At 45.4% G+C, this 15,975-nt stretch overlaps 2 protein-coding genes across 4 annotated transcripts; one reads left to right on the forward strand and one right to left on the reverse strand.

Annotated features, from left to right (window-relative positions):
• The first annotated feature begins 897 nt into the window (after window positions 1-897).
• On the forward strand, window positions 898-5,554 carry LOC120688274 (probable E3 ubiquitin-protein ligase BAH1-like 1). Of its 3 annotated transcripts, none has more exons than XM_039970516.1 (7): window positions 898-1,096; window positions 2,704-2,919; window positions 3,535-3,779; window positions 3,853-4,122; window positions 4,537-4,674; window positions 4,887-4,945; window positions 5,050-5,554. In XM_039970516.1, exons 2-7 carry the CDS (start codon window positions 2,709-2,711, stop codon window positions 5,153-5,155), a joined length of 1,029 nt encoding a protein of 342 aa, XP_039826450.1. In that variant the 5' UTR covers window positions 898-1,096; window positions 2,704-2,708; the 3' UTR covers window positions 5,156-5,554. The 3 variants fall into 3 exon arrangements, with proteins under 3 accessions (XP_039826450.1, XP_039826451.1, XP_039826449.1); XM_039970517.1 differs by lacking the exon at window positions 898-1,096 and adding an exon at window positions 1,408-1,821; XM_039970515.1 differs by lacking the exon at window positions 898-1,096 and having other exon boundaries at window positions 1,841-2,919.
• A 498-nt stretch (window positions 5,555-6,052) lies between these two features.
• LOC120688273 (myosin-binding protein 7-like) lies at window positions 6,053-10,421 on the reverse strand. Its single transcript, XM_039970514.1, has 3 exons — window positions 9,108-10,421; window positions 6,586-6,632; window positions 6,053-6,488 (listed from the first exon to the last, which is right to left on the reverse strand). Exons 1-3 carry the CDS (start codon window positions 10,419-10,421, stop codon window positions 6,395-6,397), a joined length of 1,455 nt encoding a protein of 484 aa, XP_039826448.1. The 3' UTR covers window positions 6,053-6,394.
• Between the last annotated feature and the right edge of the window lie 5,554 nt (window positions 10,422-15,975).

The following is a 15,975-nucleotide window of genomic DNA, read 5'->3' on the forward strand; positions in this document are numbered from 1 at the left end:
AGTTGGCAGGTGAGTTAATGAGAAGAAAAGAAAAAATATAAAAAAACCAGATCTCATGCAAGAAACCATGTCTACGCGAAAACCAAAACAAAAGAAGAGGTGATTGGAGGGAGAAAAGAGAGAGAAAAAATATGATTGAATAACAATTTATTTTAAAGAAACCATCCATTGGAGATGTAGTTTTTATAAATAATGTCTATACGACATGGCAAATATAGAAACTACTAGTGGTGTTTTGGGTTGGGATTGCCCTCACATTTTCTTTGTCATTCACTCCAATAGGGATCGGTCGCTGCGGGAATCTCGTCGAAAATGAGGCTGGAAGAACCTGTACCGGTAGTAATGCTAGAGTGCCAAAAACCAAAAGCACTGCCTGCCGGCCGTCCATCCTTCCTCGCCGCCGCTGCTAATCATGGCGCTGCCCCCTCCCAGCTAATCACCCATTGACGACGACCATCAGTAGAATCTCCGCGGTGGCAGACAGGCGGGCCCACGGCGCCCCTAGCCCGTCCAGAGTGCCCTCTGCTGGTGGGCGCCGCCGTGAAAGCCTCGGCTACGCTGCACGGCTAGGGGTTGTTCGCTGACTTAAAAGCCGGCTGATTTCGACTGATTTAATGATATTATATGAAAAGAAATAAATCAAAATAAATTAAAATAAACCGGGAAAAGAAAAACCAACGTGCCCTACACCTGGGCCTTTCGCCTTGGCCCTCACGCGGTCACGCCTCGCCTCACCTACGCGTTCCACTTCGGCAGCCAGCCGCCACAGCAGGAATCCGGGAGGACGAAAAGGCCTAGTCCAACTCCATCCGAGCCGTCCCTTACAGGTGGGACCTCACCCAGGTGGCAAACACGGAAATCCCGCGCGCGCACCCGTTTTAATGCTCCGCCCGCGGCAGCGGAGGCGGCCGCCAGACCAACAACGCCAACCGGAGCGAGCGTGTTCCCCGTTTCCTTCAGTTGGCGAGCACCGAGCAAGCAAGCGCGTCGCCCGACCGGACCGGAGCGCCGACGCGTGGCCGCCGCCGTTTCTTCTCTCCTCCGCGCGCCGGCGATCCTGGTTTCCCGCCCCGCCGCGCGCCGGCGGCCCATGCAGGTAATTTCGCTTGACCTGACCCCGCGCGCCGCCTCCCGATCCCTCTCTGCGCGGTGGACGGCGATGGCTTCCCAGCTCCCGCCCAGACGCCCAGTTCCGCCCGCTTCCTTCATTCCTTCTTGCTTGCTTGAGCGCGGCGCTCGCCGCGATCTTGGACGCGCGCGCGCGGTTCCACGAGCTCGCCGTTGCGCGGCGGCATGCACAGCGATTGAGATTCGAGGACGGTCCGTGCGAGCTGGAGCTCCGGCGAATACGATCCCTCCGTGGCTCCGTGCAGGGGGGGGGGGGGGGGGGCCGGCGGGCGGTTGGCCATGCGAGCTTGGAGCTTCAAACCTTTCTTTCTCTTCCGCCTCTCCGATTCGATTCTTGGGGGGAATAGATAGGTACCATTGGGTTGGTCCACGTCATGCCTTTTGTTGTCGCTTCTCCGCTTTTTCGTTTGTCTGCCAGCTTTCTCCTCCCCTCCGATCCTATTTGTGTCACCCTTTTCCTTTTTTTCTCAAATAAACCAACTCATTGCAGCTCCGGCCGTAATCAATGTGTTTTGTTCTTTGTTGGGGCTAGTCAGTTGATATGCATGCATGGTTTGTGGTTGGGTTTCAAGCTACGCAACCTCTGAACAGTCTATTTATTGCTATATTCAGTTATAACATTTTAAATAGTAGGAATATTTGTTTCGTCCTGTCCTTATCCACTGAATCTTCGCGCGCCGACGATCAAGTTTGGTACGGATTGCTATCAATGTGTTTTTCCCGGAATTTGGCAACTGTCAGCATGGTTTTTCTGTAGGTTTAAAGCTACTCCGCCACTGAAAAAAAGTCAAATGCTGTATACAGTATTACATTTACCTTGAATATTGATTGCTCGTGCAAGGCTGTCGACATTCTTGCACAACATGGCTCTGTCATTCTTTTTAATATGGTGTATTGCGTTGATAAGATCAAATCTTTTCCTTTTAGGCTCAAAGTCAGCAGTAGCATCATTCTGCACGATTATAATATTGATCCATTTGCTGGAGTAGCTATTAGGTTCTTCTCCTTTTTGAAAATGCCGAATGTTGAATTCATGTATATGATGATCGAATACCCTGTAAGATGATATGGAAGATATTCTTAAACAATTCAGACGTAGAAGTCCATTGATTTTCTTTTTAACCTCAGCAAAAGACCAACTGAAAGATCAATAGTACATCAATATGCAGCTATGCTCTAGCAGGCTGCACTAGTTACCTTTTTGCATTTTCTATTAAATTTCCTTGGACCAGAATTTCACATGTTTATGGTCTGTAAAAGTAGAACATATAGAACTGTAACCAACGAGTTTCGCTTAGCCTTTCCTCACCGCGTACTACCATTTTATTTCTCTTGTTTAGTCCATCACAACTTGAATTTAGTTACATGCTTTGTTTGGCAAACCTCTGTTACTAGTTAATCACATGTTGCTTGTTCAAAAGATTTCATCTCCTGTGAACATCCCTTGATAAACCCTAGACATAACAGTTCGATTTAAAAAATGCTTATTATATGGTACAATTTAGTGTCTACTGGTTTAGTTTACTCTTAGTCAAATGAAGTGCCTGATCCCCTCAAGATATCATTTTTCTGTAGACACGATGAAGTTTGGTGCAACATATGAAGAGTACCTCCGCTTGGAGCAGGACAAGTACCTAGGACAATGCTCCCGTGTAGAATATAAACGCCTCAAGAAGGTACTGAAGAAATGTAGAGTTGGTCGCTCGTTGCAAGCAGATGCAGCAAATGGTGATGAGAAGTACCAGGGGAGCGATGAATATTCAGGAGTTTGTGAATGCAACTCATGCACATGTATATCCCTAACTTTTAGTCCCACAAGGCAGACCATGCATAATTCTTTCATCTTTTGTTTTATGAAATTATTATACGAAGATACAATAATATTTTTTTTCTTAGTTAGCAATCATCCTTTTGCTTTTGACTGTTAGTTTGTTACTCTGAATCAATATGTGATTTTATTTAGAGCTCAGAAACTTTTGAGGAAATAGTCATACTTCTATGACAAAAAGGGACTAACTGATTTAAAACAAAACGAAATATGGCAATAGTCATTTTTCTATTCCATGAAAAATTGAAAACATAAATCTTATTTCTCTTTGCACAACTGAGTTCCATGCTTTGAAAATGTTATTACTTAGATCAGCAGCACCTGATATCTGTTTGACCTATCTGTGATGTAATTTTTATTCTCCCTGAAAAAAAATTGTGATGTAATTCTTAGTCAGTTGATTTGATTTAATTTCATAGCTACAAGCATGAAACTACATAGCCTGACTAAAACAATTTTCTTTCTTCGAAGCCATTAAGTTTACTGTTTACACTTTGCTATTCTTTTTTCAATTTTGTTCTACTTGTCTTATAAGTTACACTACTGTGATTCTGACTTCTAGTATCTTTCTTGTTCAGTTTGTGATGAGATGTTCTTTACAGAACTCAACAAGGAGGCATCGGAAATAGCAGGGTGTTTCAGATCTAGAGTACAACGTCTCCTCCACCTTCATGTTCCTTCAGGAATACAACGCTATATATGGCGTTTTAGACAGTGTTTCATAGATGACCAACAAATAATGGTTCAAGAAGGCAGAATGCTTCTCAACTATGTGGCCATGAATGCTATTGCTATTCGCAAAATTCTCAAGAAATATGACAAGGTAAGTATGTATCTCCCAATTGTCAGCAGACATGTTCAAGGTTCTATGTGTATTTATATGGTCAATCCTGCAGATACATGGTTCTGTAAGTGGCAGAGATTTCAAGAGCAAGATGCAAACTAAGCACATCGAACTGTTGCAATCACCTTGGCTAATAGAGCTTGGTGCTTTCCATCTCAACTGTGACGATTCAGATACTGATGAGCTTGGAGCTGGAGGGTTCTTCAAGAATGGATTCTTCAAGAATTTTTCCTGCGACCTGACTGGAGCACAGCCATTGCTAACAATGACCATATCTGAAACTCTGAAGTATGAGTACAGCCTAACTTGTCCAATTTGCTTGGTGAGATATTCTTTCCCTGTTTCCTCCGTCTCAAAAATATCTTAGAACTAAAAGAGTGGCTTTTTTTGCGAATTAAAATAGTGGCTTTTGTTGGACCCACACAGAAATAGCTGGATCTAACTGTTTCATTTTTGCATTAGCACAATTATTTGTGGTTTTGCTTACACAAAGTAGATACTCACTCCACGTATTAGGTTTTCCTTACACAAAGATAGTGTCTTCAATGTTTCATTGAATTATTGTTGTAGTAAATACAAAGTAGGTTTAAAGATGAACTTGCACTCATTTGAAAGGAGACGGTCTTGAAGACACTAGTAGGAAAGTATGCTGAGGAAACTTCAGACGTTATCTCTGCATGGTTTGTTCAAATAAACCATCCATGTTGCTGATGTTTCTCACTTACAATGTGTACAGGACACTTTGTTCAACCCTTATGCACTTAGCTGTGGGCATTTGTTCTGCAAAGCCTGTGCATGTGCTGCAGCTTCTGTCTACATTTTCCAGGGTGTCAAGTCGGCACCACTGGATGCCAAGTGCCCTGTATGCCGAGCGGTATGTGAGCAATCCTTCTAGCTGCCAGACATTATTCTTGTTATCTTGTTGGCATGAAACCTATCTTCCATTTGCGATGTTTCTTTGATCACCTTTGCTACGCAACGCAACCCATAAATTACCTTGTCATTCGTGCTATATTATAAACAATGAGTTGCCCCATAAATAATGAAAGTTCTCCACTCACTGCTTCAACTTCCATGGTGCTTCAGGTTGGTGTGTTTGGTCGTGCCGTGCATATGACTGAACTGGAATTGCTTCTCAAAAGAAGGTATCAGAACTTGACCTACACTTCTTATGAGAGAGAATGAACTGTGGAAATGATACCATGTGTCCTCGATACCTAGATATAAATTGCATCTCTTGTTTAATCAGGGACAAAGATTACTGGAGGCAGAGACTGCGCGAAGAGCGAACTGAGATGGTTAAGCAATCCAAAGAATACTGGGACTCGCAGGCGATGCTATCAATGGGGATCTGAAGTCAATATTCCTACCAATTCAACTGTTGTAACACTAATGTTTGTCAATAATCAGTAATCACCAAGATGGCCATCAAAGCTCAAGCATGGATGGTTCTCTGACTGATTACATCTGTTAACTGCTAGCAAGCATCAGCCAAGGAAGTTAACTGCGCTAATATAACATATATGAAGCTGGGGCCTCCAATTCCTTAGTTTAGAATGATGCAAGATGTCGCACTTACCGATGGTGTACTATTGTATTTACCTAGCCATTGATTCTCGGTGTGTTATTTACCTGTAAAATTATTGGCAAATGTTGGAATGTGATGCATTTAGACATGTAGAACTAAGTCCATTTTCCCTTGCTCTATCCTTTGACTATTTATGAATTATACAGAACACACTAGCATTTAGCAAGTATGAACAGCACTTTGACGTGGGATGGATTCGCTCATGCCATCCAAGTGCAGATGCAGATGGGTACCATGCTAGCATCTTACCTGTACCTAATATTCACATGCTGTTTCATTATGTTTGTTTATAACTTTATATCGCCACCTCAACCTTTCAAGGGCACGTCAGGAATTTCACAAAAGCTTCAACAAACAGAAAGGTCAGTTCAGTTCACTGTAATAACAACAGATGCGCATATACTAGACGACGAATTCAGATAGGTTGTTTGGGATATTTCAGTTGAAAATACCAGCTACCATGCAAGCCGCGTACCTGTCGTTTCCACCTGCCATTTCAGTTATGAATGTTTCTAAGGGGTAGTGTTCAGACTAGGAACTTTTACACAAATCCAATTAACAGATCCCTCAGTCCATGCCAATAGCAACAAATATGTGCATGCAACCATAAACACACTTATTATGTGCAGCAGGAACATTTTTCACACAAGTTGGGACACAAATGTAAGCTAAAGTTCATCAGCACTCTCTCATCAATCTGGAAGCAAGCAATGCAATCAACCAACCAACCACCACAGTGTATTTCAAGCGCACTATACAATCATTACGCTTTTGCTGGTGACAAAGAAGCAAAAGCGTTTGTTTCGTGACTCGAACAATTGTAAGATCAACGCGTATCCATCCTCATCGCCCAAAACGGGAAAAAAATCACCCAACAAAAGAATCAAAACAATACAAGCTCCACCTGCCCTTCACTAAAATTGCAATCCGATGCCAAATACCCAACTGATAGCTATTTATTTACATTGAACAGCCGCTGATGCACCTTTCGGCTGAATGGCAGATTTTACTTTGCTCGCGTGAGGGTTTTCTGGATCCGCGGGCACTTATCCAAGAGTAGGAGCAAACCAACATTGTTACTTGATAAGCCAAAAATGTACCTATCAACCAAGTAGGAAGGCAGTCAATATCATCATGCTTTACAGATAAAACAAGCATATATATTATGATCTTTATTCCCGTTGAAGTCTCTCCTACCTGCTTTGTGGTAGCTTCTTTTTCTTGCCGAATAAAGTAAGGACCCACTGCAAAAGATGACAAGAAATACTTAAGTTTGCGAATAGACTACTTAGTTATCCTTTTGAACAGTAAAATCAGAGTAAGAACAAGGGAATGTCGGAATGATCACATCTAAGACGTAGATTATAGATGTGCAAAATAGCAATAAAATTAAGAACATGGAACAGTGCTACTTACAAGTAGCCAGTTTTTTTTATTATTCAGACTTTGCTGCCACTGGATTTGATGCATGTGTTAATTTATTGGATGGTAGTCACTTGTTTACATGTGACATGCTTAAGAAAACATAAGTGGCCCTTAAATACACCCCTTAGTTAAGTACTCCCTCCATTCACTTTTGATAGTCCTATTTCATCTTGGATTCTTGGTGCAATGACCAAGAAAAGTTACTCTGCACGGGAATCGAACAACCGTTTCTACTATTTCCAAGATGTCAACTCAAATAGGACTATCAAAAGAGAATAATTCAATTTTGGAAATAGGACTATCAAAAGAGAATGGAGGGAGTAGAAAGCAACAACAGGCGAACAGGGGTACCTACTGTCATGAGCACCACAACTATACTTATTTGGAAAGAACACTAAGGTACTCCCAGTACCCAACACACATGCACACATTAAATTTCTCTTGCATTTTGGCATCCGAAAACTTAAATGTTGGATATTTTTCTACCAGATGGTCAAGAGTGAACAGAATGGGGTCAATTAGTTAAAGCCGAAAATCTGAATGTGTTATTATTTGGATAATCCCTAGACAAAAAAAATATGCAGCTACAGTTTTCAATCACGCAAGCCCTGGTCAGCAAGAGCTGCAGAAAGATATTCAAATGTACTTCTTGCTTGACCCACTAATAGATGAACATCTACAGATGACCCACATTAAATATAGAACAAAACAACCTTAGCTTCAATTTCATGAGTTTTCTACAATTCAAATTTAACAAATAATGGTTCCCTCCTATTTGAACTCTTAGTGTCTCAAAACTTGGAAAACAGTTGCATGTAGTTAATCAGACTAAGTACACTTAATTCGTTACTAAAACAGAAACATTACCATCTTTATGGCTGACTATCACAATCATTAAGAACTAGTAAAGACTTATTACAGACTACAGAGCATAAAACGATCCACTATATACTGCAACAGATACATTCTACAACAATAATTTTCGATAATATATGCTTCATAGATATTACATAGCTGAAACCCTACTTGGTCAAATGGATGAATCTACAAAAGATCAACAGACCCAATCAGCACAAAACATTAAACAACCATAATTAAGATGTCAAACTATACCCTACATATAATCTACTTGATGAAGGTACAGTTTGTCCTAGCAGCAGTAAAGCGCATCATAACTTAAGGGGTGGCTTCTAGCCATTTATTATCTGACAATATACAGTTGACAAACAGAACAGGTAACCATGGCCATGAGCGCCACAACCATCCAAAGGACTAGGATGAACGACAAGGAACAACACCCAACCCACACACCCACCCACCACTAAAAAAAAAATTCTCTTGTGCTGAATACCTTGTAACAGATGTTCAAAAGCGAGCAGAAATTCTATGGGCTTATTTCACAAAAACATCTAGATGTAAATTATGTGCAGCAATTATTTCAACTAAGTAAACCAGTCAGGCAGATATTCCAAATTTATCTCTTGATTTATCTACTAAAAGAATGGATGAGCGAAGATGTTCCGCATCTAAATTAGCACAACAGCGCTATAACTTCAAGTCCATAAGTTTCCTACCACTTACATTAAAGAGATCAAAACCATATACAGGACATAGTGGTTCTCTCCTATTTTTGCTCCTATTAATAGAAACTAGGAAAACAGTTGAAAATTGGCAAATCATGAAGTACATAGTTAATTTGTTACTAAAACAGAAATGTTACTGTATTTAGGGCCAACTAGTAAAATCATTTAGATTTCAAAGTTGGTCAGACCATTAGATAGAACCACTATATGCTGCATTACAGCAACAGCAGCATTAAACATAGTCAGATCTGATTTAATTCACTCGAACCTCTTCTAGAAAATGCAGTGGAACCCTACCGGATGAAATGAATGAATCAAAAAATGATCTGTTTACCAAATCAGCACAAAACCACCATTACTTAGATCTTACTCCTCCATTTCACTATTTTTGTCCATAGCACACCATGCATACTAGCTACTGACCCAGAAAGTACGATTTTTCCATGAAACAATCAATGTAAAATGACCATTCATACTGCTATTAAATAATATGATATCCGACTCTTCTCTCAATGCATTTAATTAGGTGTGCATTGTGAAACGTATTCTCCTGATGCCGTGGACAAACATAGTGAAATGGAGGGAATAATAAGCTATACACTATGTACAATCTAATTGATACGGCAAGGTCCTCCAGCAAAAGGATGCTACATTTGTATGCAGTTCACCACCATTCTACCAGTATCCTATCAACAGAAACAGGTATCATACCTTAAATAAAGCAACCGTGGAGAATGTCTTGACGAGTGTCACCTTATCCTCCGTGAACCTCCTTTCCACGATCCCCGCCTTGCATTTTCCAGGCGACTGGTGTACACCTCGCCTCACACCAGCTCCTGATCCAGCTGGAGCTCCATCCTTGGCAAGCTGCTGTGCGATCTCACGGAGAAGCACAAGCTGCGCCTTCTCAGTGCGCATAGCCACAAGGGCTTGCCTCATTGATTCCCGGTCAGCTTCCAGTGCTTCCAGCCTCATATAAAGCTTCTTAATGTCTGGTTCCACTGCCTGATCTTGGTATTTCTCCGGGACCCTGGCTATAGGTGCAGACACACCTTGATGTACCTTGTCAATTGTGTACACCCTATCGCTGCCGCTTGCACTGCCAACACCATCAGTCTCACTCGTTTCCTCCCCACCACCAAATCCAGCAGTTGGAGACTCCGGTGGCTCCTCATCCTCAATGTAGAGTTGGCTCCTTTCTTCCACAGCCTCCTCAGGTAACATTTCGTTGGCATAAGCGCCCTGCTCCAGCCCAGCCAACTCCGGCAAGGCATCATCTGTGTAAAGCTGGGTGCCTTCCTCCTCCAGGACTGGCTCAACCAGGTGAGTTTCCTGATCGTGCTCAAGGCGGCAGATCCGGCGCTCCAGATCAAGGGCAACGGCGTCCTCTTCCTCCTGCCCATCCTCGTAGTAGTACTCCCCGTCATGGCAGCGCAGCTCGGGGTAATAGCCCCCGTAGCCGTCCTCGCCCTCGAGCAGTAGGAGGTCCTCTTCCTCCTCCTGGGCGTTCTGGGTGAGTTCCTCGCCCTCCGGGAGCGGGATGCCGAGGTGGAGGAACTGGAGGCGGTACTCGCGGAGCCTGGCGCGCAGCCTCACCAGCCGGCGCGCGCGCTGGGCCAGGAGCGCGCGGAGCTGGTCGATCTCGGCGGCGTCGAGCGCCATCTTCTCGTCGGCGAAGCGGCGGAACTGGCGGAGCTCCATCTGGACCTCGGCCTTCTCGCGCTGCAGGCGGAGCATCATGGCCATGGTCTCGCTGGCGGCGCTGGCCGCGGCGAGGCGCTCCTCCTCGACCTCGGCCCGCAGCGCCGACGCCGTGGACTGCGCGGCCGCCACCGCCTCCCGCAGCGCCGCGCACTCCTCCGCCGCGTCGACCCGCGCCGCCGCGGACTCCCCCTTCTCCGCGCCCAGCTTCCGCTTCACGGACCGCCGCCACGGCACGGCCGGCGAGCCGGAGGAGGAGCAGCACGGGCACCGCCCCCCGGCGGCGGCCGGCGACGGCGGGTCGGGGTCCTGGTCGTCGTCCATGGCGGCGGGGGCGGGCTCGGCAGCGAGGATTCGGGGGGAGTCAATCAGAGCGCAACGCGGCGGAGACGGAGAGCTTCGTTTCGTTTGGATTTGGGGGGAGGAAGTTGGTGCGGCGGGGCCAGGGTTTACAATCCGGCCCGGTCAAACCGCCGCCCTCCGGTAGCAATTTACCGGATCAATTTGACTGAAAACTGGTGGAAATTGGTTAAATTCAAATTTAAATTTAAAATCGCATGCGTAAACGGTTCCTACCGGTATACCGACCGGTTTGAGCGGTATACCGGCTGGTTTGATCGGTTTTACCGGTGTTTTAATCAAAAAATCCGACGGTGTAAAAGTGGTTCCCCGGTTTAACCGTTTACCGGTTGCCATATGTGGTGAGCTTTAATGGGCCGGCCCATTTTTTTTTCTTTTTTGATTTAACTTCAAATCCCCGCAAACTATACTAAATGAACAATTTTTTGAAAAAAATTGACACCATTATATTCGTCGCACCTTCAAGTATTTTTAGGATTTTTTTAAAAAATTTTAATTTTTTAAATTCAAATTTGAATTTTAAATTTAGGCCGCTTTGATACTAGGCCAAACCGAAACCGGACCGGACCGATCGGTTCGCAACTGTTTGGTTAACCCTGGGCGGGGCGAGTTGAGGTGATCATGTGTTGGGCGGTTCGTCCGCATCTTTTCCCCTTACCGAGGTGGGGTCTCCAGCTCCAAAGTGGGGTCGAGCACGAGACAACACATCACAACAAGCAGGCTGCGGGCTGCGGCTCCATAGGGAAAATTATTTTGTTCAGATATTTCGCTCTCATAATTTTGGTCACTTTTATGTTTTATCCATTGTTGTTTCCTCCCAGATTACATAACTGTTTCTTTCTCCGGTTCTAAGAGATCGAAGTATTGAGATAAATATTTCAAATTCTGAAAAATATTGTAATTATTTAGCTAAGAATTATGATTTTCTGAAGAAAAACATCTAAGTTCAGTTGTTGCTAGGTTCTCAAAAAGCATACATAAATTGAGTGGACGTCCTTTGGACGGATGGATGAAGGATGATGTGTGTGACTGTTACTTTTCCCCTTTACATACGGTGATGTTCCTGAGATTTTCCCCGTTCGCAGTTCAGGATAATATTTGAAAGCGTTCTCAAGGTAATTTGATGTGTCGTGGGTACGAGAGTTGGCCGATGCGTCTGGGAGGTAGTGTACTCGGCTGATTCGCCTAGAAGTAAGCCCTCCTCTGCGGCCTCCACCTTGTGGAGTTTGGCTCTGGTGTCCGACGACGATTGGGAAGCGGCTTCGGCGGCGGTGACGAACGGATCTTTGAAGGCTTCGAGGAAGATGAACAGGAGTTTTGGACTTTTTTGTAATTTTTCTTTTCTTTGGGGTCTTGTTTGTGAAAGAGTCGGTGTAATACGCTAAAATCAATATATTTTCCTTCTAAAAAAGGTAATTTGTGCGAGCAATGAGATACGGCGCTTGAAAGTCCATGTGTTGTCCTGCTTTTGGTTCGCCACAAACAACGTGGACCTGTTCTGAGCCAATTGGGGGCTGAGTCAAGAAACGTTTGTTCCATGTGGACAAAGGGTTTGATTTGTTTCTCTCAAAAAAAGAAGAATTTGATTTGTTCCTCGCCGAGATGAAAGTGATTTGTTCGCAATACGTTTGGAAAGAACAGCCTCGTAAAAAAGAAAAAAAAATGAAGAAGAAGGTTTCGAAAGAAAAGAAGAGATGGCTGATTAACAAGTACTGATTCCTTTCTATTTTCACCTCAACTAAGAGCAAAGAATTATTTTCACCTCAACCAAGAGCAAAGAATTATACAAGCTGCGGCTTTTGTTAAAAAAAATTGTACAAACACTCGTACCCAACAAATTTTACCCGGAAAATAGGCTCCCTCAAATGAGACTATTTTTGAAAAAAAAACTCTCAAATGATACTACCGTTTCAACATGGATTCCGAATCGCATAAATGAAACATTAACTGTAGCAATCAAAAAGAGTGCCAGCGACAATAAGGATGTCCAGCGAGTACGAGCAACGGAGCAAGCAGCAGCTGTCAGGTTTTGAATTCTCCGCAGCGGCAACCGTTGAGCCCAGCACGTTTACTGGAGGGGGGATGGAATAGGAGAATCAAAAGTAGGGAAGAAGAGAGGAGGACCACACGGTCTTGTCAGCTGTTAAGGGTATTATAGTCATTGTACTATACTCTAAAATTTGGGGTCTCCTCTTGTACTCTATATATATGTCCAAAGGGCCTAACTCAATACAGACGACCAGTTCACTCTCTTTTTTTCCTCTTCCTCTTCCCATACGTAACATTGAATTAGAGCTTTAGGTTCCGATCCAGTCCGCCACCCTCGTCGCCCCGCTGCGCTGTCCCTGGGAGCTTCGTCTTGCTCATGGGGGCGGCAGCATCTCCTCCAATTGCCCCAAACCCATTCTCTTTGTTTTTTAGTAGTTGAGTCGCAACAGCAGCCGCCGTTCGGATCTCCACCATCCGCCCGTCCGGCCCTCAATTCGTCATCCTCGGGTGCAGATCGAGCGCCGCTGGGCCTCGATTTGGCTTTCCCGGCCGCAGATCGAGGAGGCCCAGTCATCGCCGGCCCTCCTCCGCGGCATAGCAGCAGCAGCTCGTCCACCACCCGCTCGTCGTCGATCTGCTTCACCGTCACGGCCTCCCCGGCAGCCCATCCGCGCGCCGTCTGCGCGCGTGCTGCCCCTGTCCGCTGGCCCTCTGCCATCCATCCGCGCCCGTCGCGCGGAGCCCGTCCGCGCCGTCGCGACCCCATCCGCGCCGTTCGCGCGGATCTCCACCGCCGCCCGCAGCCCGTCGCTGCCGCCGGCCGCCGTCCGCTCCGTCTGCGCCCCTCGAGCGGCGCCTGTCCGCGCCGTCCCTGCCCGTCCGCACCCGTCGCTACCGGCCCGTTGTCCTCTTCACCACCCCTCCGTGGCGCCTGTCCCCGCCGGCTCGTCCTCGCGTCACCGCCCTCCTCTGTTCTCTCTGTTTGCAGAGGACCTGTTGCAGTTCATCCCTTGCAGCCACCCCTCCACCTATTGCCGCCGGCCGCCGTCTGCTCCGTCTGCGCCCCTCTGGGCAGAGCTCTGTTCTGCCGCTGCTCAGGTTTGGATAGAGGGCACCGGAAGAAAAGTACTTTTGGTGTTGGGCCACACGTTCATGGGTGCAGCTGCACTTGGGCCTACACTACAATCTCTGGTTGGGCTGTGAGGGCTGAGTTGCTTCATTTGTTACTGCTGTGATATCATCTCTAATTTCAGTAGCAACATTGGTCTAAATTGGTGACTTATCTGCAGTTTTATCCATCTTATGCTGCTGAAATTTATCTTTTCATTGTGCTTACTGCTATCTGTCTGCTGCTAGGCTGCTTCCATCCATAGTTCGCTTTTGCTTGTTGCTTGCTGCTTGCTGCTGCCTCTATCCATAGTATAATGTCATATTCATCCAAGTCAGTGTGAATCCAAGTCCAATTGCTCACATATAGTTCGTCAATGCCGTGCGTGTCATCATCTTAGTTGCCAAATCAGCCACTTTCATTTTCTCTTTAGGGTTTGCTATGATGTGTAGCTGCCCAATCATCAGTTGTTGGTGCGACCTTTGCCCTCTTGATCCTTTTCAGAGCCGTTTTGCTCCACATCATGATCAATGGCAGTCTATTTGTCGTCATCACCTTGTCATCCTCCTGCTTGCCGTCTTGCAGCAGTGAGATCACATTCTCCTCTCCGTTTGGCTGGTTTGATACATCTCAAATTATTGTCAAGTTCAAGTCTCCAAAGCAAGGTTCATGTGAAGAGTCGACGTACTGGTTTGTGAAGACTCGAGCTATTTGCTCAAGTACTGGTTTGTGAAGACAATACCCTCTTGTGGAGGAGCTCATCTACATGACAAGTTCAAGAGTTGCACGTTTTGATGTCATCTTTGATTTTGGACTTTGGATGTATCATTTTCATGTTTATGTTTAGTATAGTGCTTAGTATCAACTCTCCAAATGCATCGTCATTGCATTCACGTTGCATTTGAAAGGGGGTGTTAAGGGTATTATAGTCATTGTACTCTACTCTAGGGTTTGGGGTCTCCTCTTGTACTCTATATATGCCCAAAGGGCCTAACTTAATGTAGATGACCAGTTCACTCTCTCATCTTCCTCTTCCTCTTCCTCTTCCTCTTCTCATACATAACCTCAGCTAGCTGCCTGTGCCTGATCTGAAGCCCTGGGATGAGAAGATGCTGCTGACTTGGGGCAAAGGAGTCTCAAACCGTGATACCCTGACCGTCATTTTAAAAAAAAACGAGAGACTCTCAAACTGCAAATGTTCAAGCGTGGCGTGGTCATCATCATCGTGGTCACAAAAAAATCATGATCACAAAACCGATCAGCGCATACTTACACGAGGACGCGGACACGCGGTAGCTTGTGGCGAGGCGCCAACGACCAAGTCCGTGTACCGCGTGGCCCAGCGAGCCAGGGCCACGAGTCCGCGACGTCGCAAAGATTCGCAGGGCGTTCCTCGCTCCAGCTAAAACGGACAAAGGGATCGTGCAGGTGCCGCCGTGCAGGCAGCTATCATCGGCCCAGCGATAAGCTAATGAAAAACTCATCTCCTGAGCACGGCTCAAAAGCGAAAGAAAGCAGAAAATCTCCTCCGCTTCCTGCTCGCCGAAAAATCGATCGGGATTCGGGACCAAACTCCTGTGGTCGCCATTGCCCATGGGACAGAAACGACCCATTCGAGAAGGATGGAAAAGACCACCGCACGTCAAACCTGTTGGGCCACGTGCCGCCTGAATAAGGAGATGAACATGCTGCTGCGGCTGCTAGCTGCCGTAAGCATGGCATCGGGTTGGATTCGGATGGGGTGAGGTCTCCGTGAACCCAAAACCGAATCCCGAAATCAAAACCCAAACTCGAATCCGAATCCGAAACCGATTTGGGTGGAAATCCATCACCAAAATCAAACCCGCGGATACCCTAAACCAGAATGGATACCCAAAACCCGTAGATAAATATACACAATTCACATGTATAAATAAGAGGCAACAAATAATAAATATTTTCATGAGTCAACTTTTAATAAATTTAATAGTCTAAGTAAACAAGTTATTGTTAACATATTATAAAACATGAATTTTAATTCCAAATAATTTATTTCGGATATCCATTGGATATCCACGGGTGGAAACCAAAACCCAAAACCGAATCCGAAACCAAACCCAAACCCGAACCCAAACCTAAAAACTGTGGGGGAAAATCCAACACCAAACCCGAAACCCGCGGATACCCACACCGAACCCGATCCGCTGCCATCTCTAAGTTGCCGGACTGCCGGAGTGGGAGGGAACCTGTAACATCCCGAAAATTACCTAAAATAAATCGTGCGCTAAAATTTTGCTTCGTCGTTGAGCTCGAGACCCCTCCTTAAAACCCTAACCCCAGTTTTCCGGAATCTTCCCTGTTCCGCCAGATCTTCCGATTTCCCCAAAGACCCGACACCCGTATCCAGAACCCTGTTTTTCCCCTCCACCGTGCTTCACGCCT

This window comes from Panicum virgatum, chromosome 9N (assembly GCF_016808335.1).
Source record: "Panicum virgatum strain AP13 chromosome 9N, P.virgatum_v5, whole genome shotgun sequence".
NCBI classification, from domain to species: domain Eukaryota; kingdom Viridiplantae; phylum Streptophyta; class Magnoliopsida; order Poales; family Poaceae; genus Panicum; species Panicum virgatum.

Coding starts and splice junctions, on each gene's coding strand:
- LOC120688274 (XM_039970515.1), top strand. CDS start 2,664: ATGAAGTGCCTGATCCCCTCAAGATATCATTTTTCTGTAGACACGATG. Junction 2,920..3,534: donor TGAATGCAACTCATGCACAT/GTATATCCCTAA, acceptor TTTCTTGTTCAG/TTTGTGATGAGATGTTCTTT. Junction 3,780..3,852: donor TTCTCAAGAAATATGACAAG/GTAAGTATGTAT, acceptor TCAATCCTGCAG/ATACATGGTTCTGTAAGTGG.
- LOC120688273 (XM_039970514.1), bottom strand. CDS start 10,421: ATGGACGACGACCAGGACCCCGACCCGCCGTCGCCGGCCGCCGCCGGG. Junction 6,633..9,107: donor CCACGGTTGCTTTATTTAAG/GTATGATACCTG, acceptor CATCTTTTGCAG/TGGGTCCTTACTTTATTCGG. Junction 6,489..6,585: donor AAGAAGCTACCACAAAGCAG/GTAGGAGAGACT, acceptor CTTGGTTGATAG/GTACATTTTTGGCTTATCAA.